Genomic DNA, 15,829 nt, shown 5'->3' with positions numbered 1-15,829 from the left:
GATTTTTTTGGACTGATTTCCCAACATATTAAATATTAGATTACATCCCAAGCTTTAATTGATTACTGTATGGCATGCAAGAAAACAACTCTAAACTGTACTATTGGTTATTAATAAGTTTAACTTCACTCACATCAAGTGTCACACGAACACTACCTAACTAACTAGCTAAGACCCGAAATTAAGCACTGATTATCTTACCGATTCTATAGGCTTGTCAAGTGATGCTTGTTCAATTTCCAAGTGTCCTTCCTCATACTGATCAAAGTGATTACCCTGAAAAAAGATGATTACAGTTATTTTTCAAAAGCAGTTAAGTGTCAAATTTATTAACAGCTTAACCAAACTAAGGGTTATTTTTAACTTTTCTTTTTTTTTTTTTAACCTAAAAGGACACTGCAATAGTTCATTTTCAGTACACAATCAAAACCACACCACAAATTCCAACTTTTTAAAAATTTATAAAAATGGGTCAGGCGTGGTGGCTCACGCCTGTAATCCCAGCACTTCAGGAGGCTGAGGCAGGTGGATCACCTGAGGTCAGGAATTCGAGACCAGCCTGGCCAAAATAATGAAACTCCGTCTCCTCTAAAATTACAAAAAATTAGCTGGCTGTGGTGGTGTGCACCTGTAGTCCCAGCTACTCAGGAGGCTAAGGCAGGAGAACTGCTTGAACCCGGGAGGTGGGGGTTGCAGTGAGTTGAGACTGGGCCACCACACTCCAGCCTGGGCAACAGAACGAGACTCCATCTCAAAAAAGAAAAAAAAAAAAAAGAAAAAACTTTATAAAAGGCCGGGCGCGGTGGCTCACGCCTGTAATCCTAGCACTTTGGGAGGCCGAGGCAGGTGGATCACGAGGCCAGGAGATTGAGACCATCCTGACACGGTGAAACCCCATCTCTACTAAAAATACAAAAAATTAGCTGGGCATGGTGGCAGGTGCCTATAGTCCCAGCTACTCGGGAGGCTGAGGCAGGAGAATGGCGTGAACCCGGGAGGCGGAGCTTGCAGTGAGCCGAGATCGCACCACTGCATTTCAGCCTGGGAGACAGAGCGAGACTCCATCTCAAAAACAAACAAACAAACAAACAAACAAACAAACAAACACTTTATAAAAATGTATTAGAGCTGGGCACAGTGGCTCACACCTGTAATCCCAGCACTTTGGGAGGCTGAGGCGGGAAGATCACTTGAGGACAAGAGTTTAAGACCAGCCTGGGCAATACAGTGAGACCCTGTTTCTACAAAAAAAATTTTTTTTAATTAGCCACACATTGTGGTGTGAGCCTGTAGTCCCAGCTACTTAGGGGGCTGTGATGGGAGGATCACTTAGGCCAAGGAGGTTGAAGCTGCAGTGAGCTGTGATCAAGCCACTGCACTCCAAGCCTGGGGGACAGAACGAGATCCTATTTCAAACAAAACAAAACACAACTTACTAGGAATCTAGGCCTAGTAATCTGAACTTTTAGTCTCCTAACAAGTGTTGAAATTGTAAACTAAAACACTATCAACCATTTGGGACACCAACTCTTTTAGACTGACTACATTAGGAAGACTACAGAGTCTTACAAACAAAGAGCCATGCTGTTTTACCTTTTTTTTTTTTTGAGACAAAGTCTCACTCTGTAGCCCAAGCTGGAGTGCAGTGTCACAATCTCAGCTCACCGCAACCTCTGCCTCCCAGGCTCAAGTGATATTCGTGCCTCAGCCTCCCAAGTAGCTGGGACTACAGGTGTGTGCCACCATGCCTGGCTAATTTTTTGTATTTTAGTAGAGTCAGGGTTTCACCATGTTGCCCAGGGTAGTCTCAAACTCCTGAGCTCAGGCAATCCGCCCACCTCAGCCTCCCAAAGTGCTGGGATTACAGGCGTGAGCCACCGCACCCAGCCTGTTTTACTTTTTTATATGCAATATTGCATTAAATCTTTAATAATGAAGAAAACAAGTCATAGTAATGAAAATAAAACCTATTTTTAAATAAATACTGCTCAATCTGGTAACATTATTTTAAACTAAATCTGCTAAGACATTAAACTTTAAATCAACTGATACCTCCCGGCTTTTCAAGAAATTAAAAATAAGCTCTTGACAGTTTCCAAAGCAACTATTCCTCAAGATGATCCGCAAAGGAGATAAACATGCTTTATAATGATGTATTTGATCATAATCAAGCAAGTTGTCACTGCAACTAAAATAAGTAAAAACAGTTTCAACAAATGATAGCTGCAGACAACTAAGAAGTTATCTCTAATCATAGTTTTCACAGATCTCCTTGCTTCATCAGGAAGGAATAGCTCATAATTTGCTTTTAAATCAAAATATCAATTTTCTGGTTCCCTTCTTGTCTTAAAATATAGGGCATCAGGATTTGTGAGTCCCACAATGACCTAAATCAAAAGACTAAAGACTTCAGTCTTTTGGTCTAGCCTAAACGAATTCAGTGTGTGGAAAGATATGATAACTTGAATGTTAACCTAATAAAAGTTACTTTGCCTTTTCAAGGTAAAATTAAAATTCTAATTCAATAATAAAATCTAATGATGGGGAGCTCTAACATGTAATTTGCCAAATTGTATAGTAAGTATTACGTTTCTCTCACTAGACTGTGAAGTCCTTGAGGACAAGAACTGAGTCTTGTTTATCTCTTACACCTAATAACATGGCAACCAAACACTAGGGAACAATTAGGTGCTAAAATTGTGTGGCAGTGATGAACAAGTTCTAGAACAAGATGGTGGTGGTGGTAGTCGTACAATATTGTTCATGTACTTAATGCTACTGAACTGTATACTTTTTTTTAAGAGAAGGGGGTCTCACTATGTTGCCCAGGCTGCCTTCAAACTCCTGGGCTCAAGGAGCCCAGCCTCAGCCTCTTGACCAGTTGGAACTACAGGCGCCACACCACTACACTTGGCTTGGACTATATACTTTAAAATAGTTAAAGGGTTAAATTTTATGTTACACATATTTTACCACAATAAAAATAATAAAAATAAAATTGTATGGCAAAGTCTATCCAAATAAAGAAAGGGAAAAAAAAGAAGAAAAATGGAATAGCAAGGGACAGGAGGAGTATGTTTTCCAAAGACAAAAAAAAAAAAGGACTTAAAAATGGGTATTTCAGGAATGAAAAAAAGCAGTCATCAACAAATGATTTTTAAAAATTAAAAACAGCTATTAATCCTGAAAGTCTTTTTGTTTTGTTTTGTTTGAGATGGAGTCTTGGTCTGTCGCCCAGGCTAGAGCGCAGTGATGCCATCTCAGCTCATTGCAAACAAGGCCTCCCAGATTCAAGGGATTCTCCCGCCTCAGCCTCTGGAGTAGCTGGGATTACAGGCACACGCCACCACACCTGGCTAATTTTTGTATTTTTAGTAGAGATGGGGTGGGGGGTGGGGGGGGTTCACACCATGTTGGCCAGGCTGATCTTGAACTCCTGACCTCAAGTGATCTGCCCGCCTCAGCCTCCCAAAGTGCTGAGATTACAGATGTGAGCCACCAGGCGCAGCCTGAAAGTCTGTCTTCAATTTACCTCCAAACACCTGCTTCTTGGCATTTTAATTTCTACTGCAACACTCAACATTTTAAGTTACTTTAAAGGTGTTAATTGCAAAGTACTTCTAAATTACTAAATAATAAATATCCAAATACTGAGATTAACTCAAACCTCATTATAGTACAGAACACCAATGTACAGCTGAATATCGATTCTTTCACTCTACAGGTCTATACAATTTAATGATACAGGAATAAACCAGGCACAGTGGCTCATGCCTGTAATTCCAGCACTTCGGGAGGCTGAAGTGGGAGCACTGCTGGAGGCCAGGAAGTTGGACATCAACTTGGGCAACATAGCGAGCAAGACCTTGTCTATACAAAAAAAACTAGATGGGCGTGGTGGTGTGCACCTATAGTCCTAGTCCTATAGTCCTAGCTACTAGGGAGGCTGACGCAGGAGGATCACTTCAGCCCAGGGGTTCAAGACTGCTGTGAGCTGACTGAGCTACCGCATTCAGGACTGGGTAGCAAACCAAGAGTCTGTCTCAAAAACAAAAAAAAAATCAAAAAACAAAACAAAACAAAAAAACCTCATCCTAACAATAACTATGTACTACTTTTTTAAAGTAATTAAACCTTTAGTTTGTTTGTTTAGAGACAGAGTCTCTCTCTGTCACCCAAGCTGGAGTGCAGTGGAACCATCATAGCTTACTGTAACCTTAACTCCTGGGCTCAAGCAATCCTCCCACCTCAGCCTCCCAAGTAGCTAGGGCAACAGGCATACACCATGACGCCCGGCTGTTTTTTATTTTGATTTAGATGGTCTCAAACTCCTGGGCTCAAGTGATCCTCCTGCCTCTGCCTCTAAAAGTTCTGGGATTACAGGCCTAAGCCATCAAGCCTGGCCTAGAGTACTTAACTAAGGACAACTATGTGATGGTTTTAAACAAAAAGAGAATTGCACCAAAATATATCACTATCAAAGATGACATTTAAAGCACAAACACAGATTATTAGAGAACTACCAAGTAAGTCTACAAAAAAGAAAATGGGCACCTTCTAGGAAAAACCATTTCAGCTCATCCTTGCTGCATGAAAAATCACACAAGTTTTTCCAAAAAGATAATGAATCATTAGCAAAATCTTCTTTTAATCTTAGGCTTAAAGTTATTTTAGAAAACCCTTCTGTAGATTACAAACTACTGTCAGCAAATGCCAGGTTCCAAATAAGACATTTAACAAATTTCTAAATACTGTTAGCTAATTAACTTTTCAAATCATTCTGGATCTGTCAGATGCAATACAAATCAGGATTAATAATATAGACAGTTCAACAGAGAAATTTTAATGTTTTCAATTAACGGTGCTAGAACTAGGTGTCCATATGCAAAATAAAAGAGCTTCAATCCATACTTTGAATAAAAAAAGAACTCAAAATGCACTGCAGACCTAAATGTAAAACTGAAAACGATATATTCTAGAAGAAAAAATACAAGAGAAAAATCTTTGTGACCACAGGCTAGGCAAATATTTTCGTAGAGACAACCCCAAAGCACAATCAATATATGGAATAAAAAATTGATGGCTGGGCAAGGTGGCTCACACCTGTAATCCCAGCACTTTGGGAGGTCGAGGCGGGTAGATCACAAGGTCAGGAGTTCGAGACCAGCCTGACCAACATGGTGAAACCCTGTCTCTACTAAAAATACAAAAATTAGCCAGGCATGGTGGTGCGTGCCTATAATCCCAGCTACCCAGGAGGCTGAGGCTGGAGAACTGCTTGAACCCAGGAGGCAGAGGTTGCAGTGAGCCGAGATCACGCCACTGTACTCCAGCTTGGGCGACAGAGCAAGACTCCGTCTCAAAAAAAAAAAAAAATTGATAGGCTGGACTGGGAGAAAATATTTACAAATCTTATTCCTTTTCAAAAAAAAATCAGAAACCAATGAATGCTGAACAAATCCATACCTGATTAAAAACTTGTATCCAGAAAATACACAGAATTCTCAAAAGAGGGGAAAAAACCCAATTTTTAAAGTGGGCATAAGATTTAAACATTTCATCAATGATATACAGGTGGCAAGTAAGCACATGAAAACACATTCAAGATTATTAACCATTAAGGAAATACAAACTAGAATCACAATGTATTACCACCACATGCCTATTAAAATGGCATTTAAAAAAAAATGCGGCAGGGCGCGGTGGCTCATGCCTGTAATCCCAGCAATCTGGGAGGCCGAGGCAGGAGAATCACGAGGTCAGGAATTCAAGACCAGCCTGGCCAACATGGTGAAACTCCGTCTCTACTAAAAAATACAAAAATTGGCCAGGCGCGGTGGTTCACGTCTATAATCCCAGCACTTTGGGAGGCCAAGGAGGGCAGATCACCTGAGGTCGGGAGTACAAGACCAGCCTGACCAACATGGAGAAACCTCGTCTCTACTAAAATAAAAATAAAAAATTAGCCAGGCGTGGTGGCTCATGCTTATAATCCCAGCTACTCGGGAGGCTGAGGCAGGAGAATCGCTTGAACCCGGAAGGAGGAGGTTGCAGTGAGCTGAGATCGCGCCATTGCACTCCAGCCTGGGCAACAAGGGCAAAAAAAAAAAAAAAAATTAGCTGGGTACGATGACAGGCGCCTGTAATCCCAGCTACGCAAGAGGCTGAGGCAGGAGAATCGCTTGAACCCGGGCGGCAGAGGTTGCAGTAAGCCGAGATCACGCCACTGCACTCCAACCTGGGTGACAGAGTGAGACTCCAGTCTCAAAAAAAAAAAAACAAAAAAAAACCTAATACCACTTCTTTTTTATTTGTTTGGAGAGACAGTCTCTCTCAGTTGTCCAGGCTGGAATGCAGTGGCACCATCATGGCTCACTCCAGCCTCAACCCTCCTTGGGGCTTAAGCAATCCTTCCCATTTCAGGCTCCCGAGTAGCTGGGACTAGAGGTGCACACCACTACACCAAGCTAATTTTTGTATTGTTGGTAGAGATGGGGTTTTGCCATATTGCCCAGACTGGTCTCGAACTCTTGGGCTCAATCTGCCCATCTTAGCCTCCCGAAGTGCTGGGATTACAGGCGTGAGCCCTTCTCTGATAAAATTTCAGACGAGCAACTTTCACAGATTACTGATGGGAACATAAAATAGTACACTCAACTTAAAACACCTGTCTGTGAATGTTTTTAACAACTTTATTTGTACGCTAGAAACTATCCAAATGTCAATTGAGAAATGAACTTTAAAAACTATGGTATACCCCATACAATGAGATATTACTTGGCACTAAAAAGAAACAAATTATTCATACAAGTAGTAACAGAGATGAATCTCAAATTAATTATGCTAAGTGAAAAGAAGCCATACTCAAAAGGCTTCCATATATAGGACATTCTGGAAAAAACAAAGCTAAAGAAAAAAAGATCAGTGATTGTCAGAAGCTATACACTGGTTGTTGTGGTGGCTGCACTATGATGCGTTTTGTCAATACTCAAATTGTACTTTTTTTTCACCGTCTTATGGTGCTGATGAACTGTACATGTAAATGGGCGAATTTCACTGTATCTTAATTGTACTTAAATTTTTTGAAAAATGGTGAAAACAGGCTAAATATTTCTGTATTTCACCTCTAAAAAATGTATTTTTTGAATACTTAAATTCAAATCCTGTTCCATAGGCAGATTGTAGTGGCAGTTATAAGAATCTATAAATGTGTTAAAATTCATAGAACTGGGCTGGGCATGGTGGCTTACACCTGTAATCCCAGCACTTTGGGAGACCAAGGCAGGCAGATCACTTGAGGTCAGGAATTTGAGACCTGACTGGCCAACATGGAGAAACCCCATCTCTGCTAAAAATAGAAAAATTAGCCGGGTGTGGTAGTACACGCCTGATATCCAGGTCCTCAGGAAGCTGAGGCAGGAGAATCGCTTGAACCTACAAGGCAGAGGTTGCAGTGAGCCAAGGTGTCGCCACTGCACTCCAGCCTGGGCGACAGAGTGAGACTCTTGTCTCAAAAATAAATAACCCCATGTTCTCACTCTTAAGTGGGAGCTGAACAATGAGAACACATGGACACAGGGAGGGGAACATTATACACTGGGGCCTGTCAGTGGGTGGGGGGCAAGGGGAGGGAGAGCATTACGACAAATACCTAATGCGTACGGGACTTAAAACCTAGATGAGGCTGGGCGCAGTGGGTCATGCCTGTAATACCAGCACTTTGGGAGGCCAAGACAGGTGGATCTTGAGGTCAGGAGTTCAAGACCAGCCTGGCCAACATGGTGAAACCCCGTCTCTACTAAAAACACAAAAAAATTAGCCGGGTGTGGTGGCGGGCGCCTGTAATCTCAGCTACTCAGAAGGTTGAGGCAGGAGAATCGCTTGAATGCAGGAGGCGGAGGTTGCAGTGAGCCGAGATCACACCACTGCACTTCAGCCTGGGCGACAGAGCCAGACTCCATCTCAAAAAAAAAAAAAAAAAAAAAAAACCAAACCAAACCTAGATGACGGGTTCGTAGGTGCAGCAAACCACCATGGTACATGTATACCTATGCAACAAACCTGCATGTTTTGCACATGTATCCCAGAACTTAAAGTAAAATTTAAAAAATATATTTCTATCAAAAAATAAATTCATAGAAATCCATATCAAATAAGTCAATACTACTGCATGTTAATTTTCAAAACTAAACTAAAAAACATGTACAGAGCAGCTCTAGAATACATTAGAAGCTTGTAGTAGAAGTTAACTCTTAGAAATGGGTGTCTAAGGCCGGGCGCGGTGGCTCACGCCTGTAATCCCAGCACTTTGGGAGGCCGAGGTGGGCGGATCACGAGGTCAGGAGATCGAGACCATCCTAGCTAACACGGTGCAACCCCGTCTCTACTAAAAATACAAAAAATTAGCCAGGCACGGTGGCTGGTGCCTGTAGTCCCAGCTACTCAGGAGGCTGAGGCAGGAGAATGGTGTGAACCCAGGAGGCGGAGCTTGCAGTGAGCCGAGACAGCACCACTGCACTCTGCCTGGGCGAAAGAGACTCCGTCTCAAAAAAATAAATAAATAAATAAATAAATACATACATACATACATACACACACACATATATATACAGCCTACCTCTCATATCTCTTAGACACCCATTTCTTTTTTTTTGTGTTTTTGAGATGGAGTCTCACTCTGTCACCTAGGCTGGACTGCAGTGGCACCATCTCGGCTCACTGCAACCTCCGCCTCCCGGGTTCAAGACATTCTCCTGCCTCAGCCTCCTGAGTAGCTGGGACTACAGGCACCCACCACCACACCTGGCTAATTTTTGTATTTTTAGTAGAGATGGGGTTTCACCATATTGGCCAGGCTGGTCTTGAACTCCTGACCTTGTGATCTGCCCACCTCGGCTTCCCAAAGTGTTGGGATTACAGGCATGAGCCACTGCGCCCGGCCGAGGTAGGCTATTTTTAACTGCATTTTTTTCTCTTGAATTTCATACTTACTACATTTTAAAATAAAATTCAAAATATTTAATCAGAAATTTATTTTTTATTTTTTTGAGACAGAGTCTTGCTGTGTCACCCAGGCTGGAGTGCTGTGGCACGATCTCAACTCACTGCAACCTCTGCCCCCTGGGTTCAAGCAATTCTTGTGCCTTGGCCTCCCAAGAAACTGGTATTACAGGCATGCACTACCAGGCTCGGCTAATTTTTGTTTGGTTGTTTTTGTTGTTGTTGTTGTTGTTGTTGTTTTTTGAGACAGAGTCTCACTCTGTTGCCCAGGCTGGAGCACAGTGGCGTGATCTCAGCTCACTGCAACCTCCACCTCCCAGGTTCAAGCGATTCTCCTGCTTCAGCGTCCCGAGTAGCTAGGACTATAGGCAAATGCCACCACGCCCAGCTAATTTCTGTATTTGTAGTAGAGACAGGGTTTCACTGTGTTAGCCAGGATGGTCTTGATCTCCTGACTTCGTGATCCGCCCGCCTCGGACTTCCAAAGTGCTAGGATTACAGGTGTGAGCCACCATGCCAGACCAATTTATTTATTTATTTATTTTTTAGCAGAAACAGGGTTTCGCCATGTTGGCCAGGCTAGTCTCGAACTCCTGGCCTCAAGCAATTTGCCTGCCTCAGCCTCCCAAAGTGCTGGGATTACAGGTGTGAGCCACCATGCGCAGCCCAGAAATTTATTTTAAATGGTGTTGATTCAAACATACATTTAGTTTTCATTTTAAAAGCTCAAAGGTAAACACAAAATAACATCAAAATATCCATTAAGGTTATATGAAACTTTTTAAAGCTTAAAGTAACAGACCACCTAATTTTCTTGCCTGGCTTCTCAATATTTGACACCAGAGTCACACTTTTGCTGCTGAAAAGTTGGCTACAAAAAACAAGGGCAAACCAGGTGTGGTGGGTGGTTCACACCAGGTGGGTAGGTAGTAATCCCAGTGCTTTGGGAGGCCAACTCTGACACATTATTATTAACTAAAGTCCATACTATATTCAGATTATCTTAGACTTCCTCTAATGGTCTTTTTCTGTTCTAGGATCCCACAGAGGATACCACATTACATTTTGTTGTCATGTCACTTTAGGCTTCTCTTGGCTGTGACAGTTTCAAAAAACTTTTAAAAAGTAAAACTTAATGTTGTAATTGTCATGTTAAATTTCGCCCTAATTTGATATTTCAATGTATCATAAGTGCTATGATGTGTCCTGCAGCATAGTGGGACCCTCTGTCTAACTTTTATTATGTATTTGTTTGTGATTCAATCTCAGCTCACTGAAGCCTCAACCTCCCAGGCTCAAGTGATCCTCCCACCTCAGATCCCCAAGTGCTGAGACCACAGGCACATGCCACCACGCCTGGCTACATTTTTTTGTATTTTTTTTAGAGACTGGGTTCCATCATGTAGCCCAGAATGGTCTCGAACTCCTGAGCTCAAGAGATCGCCCGCCTCAGCCTCCCCAAGTGCTGGGATTACAGGTGTGAGCCCACCATGCCAAGCCTGTTTTTATTTTCTGAGACAAGGTCTCACTCTGTCATCCATGTTGGAGTGCAGTGACACAATCTTGGCTCACCGTAACCGCCATCTCCTGGGCTCAAGTGATTCTCCCACTTCAGCCCCCCAAGTGGCTGGGACTACAGGTGCAAGCCACCACACCCAGCTAATGTTTTCATTAAAAAATTTTTTTTTGTAGACTTGGAGTCTTGCCATGTTCCCAGCATGGTTTCAAACCCCTGGTCTCAGGTGATCCCCCTGCTTCGGCCTCCAAAAGTGCTAGGATTATAGGCTTGAGCCACAGCGCCTGGCCTTTACTAATGTTTGATTTTCTGTTTATTTTTGAGATAGGGTCTCGCTCTGTCACTCAGGCTGGAATGCAGTGGCACAATCTCGACTCACTGCAGACTCCGTCTCCTGAGCTCAAATGATCCTCCCACCTTGGCCTCCCAAAGTGCTGGGATTGCTGCTGTGAGCCATCCCGCCCAGCCTCTAATAAAGTTTTTAAAAGCAAATCTGGCCAGGCTACCATTCCCTCAATGAGAGTGTCCCCATACTCTTCCCATGCCCCCAGCCCTAAGACCAACTCACTTTTACTTTGAAGTCTTGTCTGACACTCCTTCTCTGTGCTCCTTTAGCTTTATGTTTATACCTTCGTTATGGTACTTGTACTGTGACTCCCTGTTTACTTATCTCCTCTACCATAAAGCATGTTCTTTAAGTCCAGGTACTCTTTCTTCATCTATATGCCCTATATAAGAACATTTTCTAGTACACTAGTGAATATTATGTGTTGATTTAGAATAACTAAAGGTCTCCCTGTCACCCAAGCTACGGGGCAGTGGTGCAATCACAGCTCACTGCAGCTTCTACTTCCTGGGCTCAATTGATTCTCCTACCTCAGCCCCCCAGGTAACTGGGACTACAGGCATGTATTAGCACACCTGGCTAATTTTTGTTTGTTTAATGTAGTTTTTGTTTTGTTTTTGGTAGAGACGGGGTTCCACCATGTTGCCTATGTAAATAAAATGAAAAGAGGCTGGTTCATACAAGACAGTTTTTATTTTATTCAAGTTAACCAAGGTAAAGACTCGGTTCTTTCACATTCTTGCTCTTGCCCATTCCCCTTTCTCCATTTTTTCCATTTCTTTTCTTTTCTTTCTTTTCTTTAACAGCCTGTGTTGCCCAGGCTGTTTTCAAACTTGGGCCCAAGCAGTCCTGCTGCCTCAGCCTCCAGAATAGCTGGGATTACAGGCACACAGTCTTTTAAAGGTGATTTGCATTGTTAAAATTATGCCCATTAAGGGCATTTTTTTGTAAAATGCTTTTCTTGAGACATTTTATTAGACTGAGCTCATAGGTAGACCTTAAAAAAATTTTTTTTTTACAGTTTTTGTAATAACTTTAATCTTACCTCTAAATATGTCACCTAGTCTGATAGCCTGGACACAGGTGAGGAAAGGTTGTGCAAGCAATGTCTTTAATTTTTTAGTATATTGTGGCCCCCTTTATTAAAATATACTACTAAACACAAATAATACAAATGTAAAACGGGTATTGTTAAAAGTTTAGGCCACACTGTAACAAGTAAAACATGAAAGAAAGCCCTCCTTTCTCCTCTGTTTCATTTCTTAGAGGTAATCATTGTTTTCAATGTTACCTTTCAGTTTTTTAGTAAAGTTTTAAATTACACATGCTCTTTGGAAGAAGTGCTTTAGAAATACTGAATATGAGTTTATTGTAATTAGTAACTTTTGTGATTACTTTCAGATAGACAGAGATTTTATTTTTTCAAGCAGTTTCAGGTTTATCGCAAAGTTGAGCTGAAAGTATAGACACAGCATCCTGCACATTTATTATAATACATTTGCTACAATAGATGAACCAACATTGACATATCATTATCAGCCAAAGTCCATAGTACATTAAGATTCACTCTTGATGTAGTTCTATGAGTTTTGACAAATGTATACAGACATTTATCTACCATTATAGTATCATAGAGAATAATTTCACTGCTCAAAAAATCCACAGTGTCCACCTGTTCATCCCTTTATTTTCTTCCCCTCAAACTCCTGGCAATCACTGATCTTTTTACTGTTTCTACGGTTTTGCCTTTTCCAGGATGTCATATATTTGCAATCATTATGTAGCCTTTTCCAATTGGCTTCTTTCACATATTCTTGAATAAGTATCCAAGGTTCTTCCATGTCTTTTCCTGGCTTGATAGCTCATTTCTTTTTAGGGCTGAATAATATTCCATTGGTATACCACAGTTTACTTATCCATTCACCTACTGAAGGATATCTGGACTGCTGCCAAGTTTTGGCAATTACAAATAAAGAATGCTATAAACATCCATGTTTTTGGTTTTTGTGTAGACTTTTCAGCTCCTTTGGTTAAGTACTAAGGAGTATGATTGCTAGATTGAACGGTAAAAAATAGGTTTAGGTTTGTAAGAAACTGCCAAACTGTCTTGTCTTCTCTTTCTCTTGATGGTGTCTTTTACAGAGCAGAAGTTTTAAATTTTAATAAAGTCTAACTTACCAATTATTTCTTTCATGGGTGTGCCTTTGGTTTTCCATCTGAAAAGTTATCATCAACCCCAGTGACACCTAGTATTTTGTTTACTTTTACTCATTGTGATGAGACTACATTTATGTTGGGGGTAGGTGGAAAATGTTTTGTGCTTCACTACCAGGGATTAGTGATTGCTGTTAATATTTTATTTTTACAGCAAAATATGGAGTTGATGGTGTTTATGTTTTTGTGTTAACGTTAAAGAAACCAATTAGCTTTTTTTTTTTTTTTTGAGACGGAGTCTCGTTCTGTCACCCAGGCTGGAGTGCAGTGGCGCGATCTCAGCTCACTGCAACCTCCGCCTCCTGGGTTCAAGCGATTCTCCTGCCTCAGCCTCCCAAGTAGCTGGGACTACAGGAGTGCGCCACCACATCCGGGCTAATTTTTTGTATTTTCAGTAGAGAAGGGGTTTCACCATGTTAGCCAGGATGGTCTCAATCTCCTGACCTCGTGATCCACCTGCCTCGGCCTCCCAGAGTGCTGGGATTACAGGCATGAGCCACCGTGCCTGACCCTTTTTTTTTTTTTTTTAAGACAGAGTCTCACTCTGTCGCCCAGGCTGGAGTGTTGTGGCGCAATCTCAGCTCACTGCATCGTCTACCTCCTGAGTAGCTGGGACTACAGGTGTGCACCACCACGCCAGACCAATTTATTTTATTTTATTTATTTTTTTGAGATGGAGTCTTGCTCTGTCACCCAGGCTGGCGTGCAGTGGCATGATCTCGGCTCACTGCAACCTTCGCCCCCTGGGTTCAAGCAATTCTCCTGCCTCGGCCTCCCAAGTAGCTGGGATGACAGGTGCGTGCCACCAAGCGTAGCTAACTTTTTGTATTTTTAATAGAGACGGGGTTTCACCATGTTGGCCAGACTGGTCTCGAACTCCTGACCTCAGGTGATCTGCCTGCCTCGGCCTCCCAAAGTGCTGGGATTACAGGTGTGAGCCACCACACATGGCCCATGATAATTGTATTATAGTTAGTGTATGGATACTGTAGTAGGGAATATAGTGAGTGGTATACCAAAATTCTCTGTACTATTTTTGTAACTACTCTACAAATCTAAAATTACTTTAAAATAAAACAAAAAACAGGCCAGGCACAGTGGCTCATGCCTGTAATCCCAGCACTTCGTGAGGCCGAGGCGGGTGGATCACCTGAGGTCAGGAGTTCATGACCAGCCTGGCCAACATGGTGAAACCCCATCTCTACAAAAATAAAAAAATTAGCTGGGCATGATGGCGGGTGCCTGTAATCAAACTGCTTGAACCCGGGAGGCAGAGGTTGCAGTGAGCCAAGATTGCCCCATTGCACTCCAGTCTGAGGGACAGAGTGAGACTCCATCTCAAAAAAAAACAAAAGCAAAAACAAACAAAAAGTAAAACAAAAAACCTTCCAGTTATGGAATAATCTCCAGGACATACAATTAAGAGGAAAAAATCAAACTGCTAGAAAATGTGCTTGCATGCTACCCTTTGGGAAAGTTAAGAGTGCATAATGCTTAGTATATGGATAATATACTAAGCATTCTGTGAAAGAACCACCATGCAATTGGAAATAGTGGGGTTGTCTTTGGGAAGGTTAACTAAGTGGTTTTCTTTTCACTCTGAATCCTTTTGTCCCCACCCCCTTTTTTTTTTTTTTTTTTTTGAGATGGAGTCTCTGTCACCCAGGCTAGAATGCAATGGTGCCATCTTGGCTCACTGCAACCTACCCCTCCTGGGTTCAAGCAATTCTCCCACCTTAGCCTCCCAAGTAGTTGGGATTACAGGCACCCGCCATCATGCCCAGCTAATTTTTGTATTTTAGTAGAGATGGGATTTCACCATGTTGGCCAGGCTGGTCTTGAACTCCCGACCTCAGGTGATCCGCCCGTCTCCGCCTCCCAAAGGGCTGGGATTACAGGCGTGAGCCACCGCCCCCAGCTGCCTTTTGTCCCTTTTGAATGTTATACTAGAAAAACAAAAAGAGGAAGGAGGAAAAATGTGATTTCAAACCCCAAGGGCACAACTATAATAATAGTAGTAGTAATGATGACAATGATAGTAGTGGTGATATTTTATTTCTTGCCTCCTAACCCACCTCCCCACCAAAATTGAGTCATTCTGACAAACTTAGACTTATCAGGATCATTCTTTCTAAAAACATTCAGTATGGCGTCTGATTATCTGAAGGCCTCAACAGGATCTGAAAGGTATTTTTTGCTGCTGTACCTTCTCTTCAAAACCTCACTTAGATCTCTGAAATTCCTTTAGATCTAGATGATCATATAACATATCATACAAACCACTTCGAGAATAAAATGGGGGGTAAGGCTGGGTGCAGTGGCTCACACCTATAATCCCAGCACTTTGGGAAGCCAAGTGGATCTCTTGAGCCCAGGAGTTCAAGATCAGCTGGGGAAACACAGGGACACCCTATCTTTACAAATTTTTTTTAATTTTTGAAAAAAATTTTTTTAATGATGGTGTGCACCTGTAGTCTCAGCTATTCAAGAGCCTGAGTGGGGAGGATCCCTTGAGTCCAGGAGTTGGAGGCTGCAGTAAGCTATGATCTTGTCACTTCAGTCCAGCCTGGGTAACAGAGCAAGACCCTGTCTTAGAAAAAAACAAAAAAAGAAAAAACAAAAGATGCTAACAGTAATTATTCCAAGACAAAAGGTATAAACTAAAACTCATGGTTATCCTAATAAAAATTCATAGGTCCTATATTACAGCATTCCTAAAATTTAGTTTTAATGACTGCTTATAGGTATGAGCT

The 15,829-nt window shown here is 41.9% G+C and overlaps 1 protein-coding gene across 6 annotated transcripts in view; it reads right to left on the bottom strand.

Annotated features, from left to right (window-relative positions):
- GPATCH8 (G-patch domain containing 8) overlaps nucleotides 1-15,829 on the bottom strand; it is a 108,228-nt gene that overhangs the window by 79,202 nt on the left and 13,197 nt on the right. For 3 of the 6 annotated variants that reach the window (XM_003805879.5, XM_055101742.2, XM_003805880.6), the window contains exon 2: nucleotides 202-276. In XM_003805879.5, coding sequence (XP_003805927.3) covers nucleotides 202-276 — 75 coding nt within the window. Of the gene's footprint in view, nucleotides 1-201; nucleotides 283-15,829 lie in introns of those variants that run through there. The other 3 variants (XM_055101743.2, XM_055101739.2, XM_055101745.2) reach the window with 2 other exon arrangements.

The sequence above is a fragment of the Pan paniscus genome, chromosome 19 (assembly GCF_029289425.2).
Source record: "Pan paniscus chromosome 19, NHGRI_mPanPan1-v2.0_pri, whole genome shotgun sequence".
NCBI lineage: Eukaryota > Metazoa > Chordata > Mammalia > Primates > Hominidae > Pan > Pan paniscus.
The sequence above is the reverse complement of the archived record's forward strand: the minus strand, read 5'-3'. Positions and strand labels throughout refer to the sequence as shown.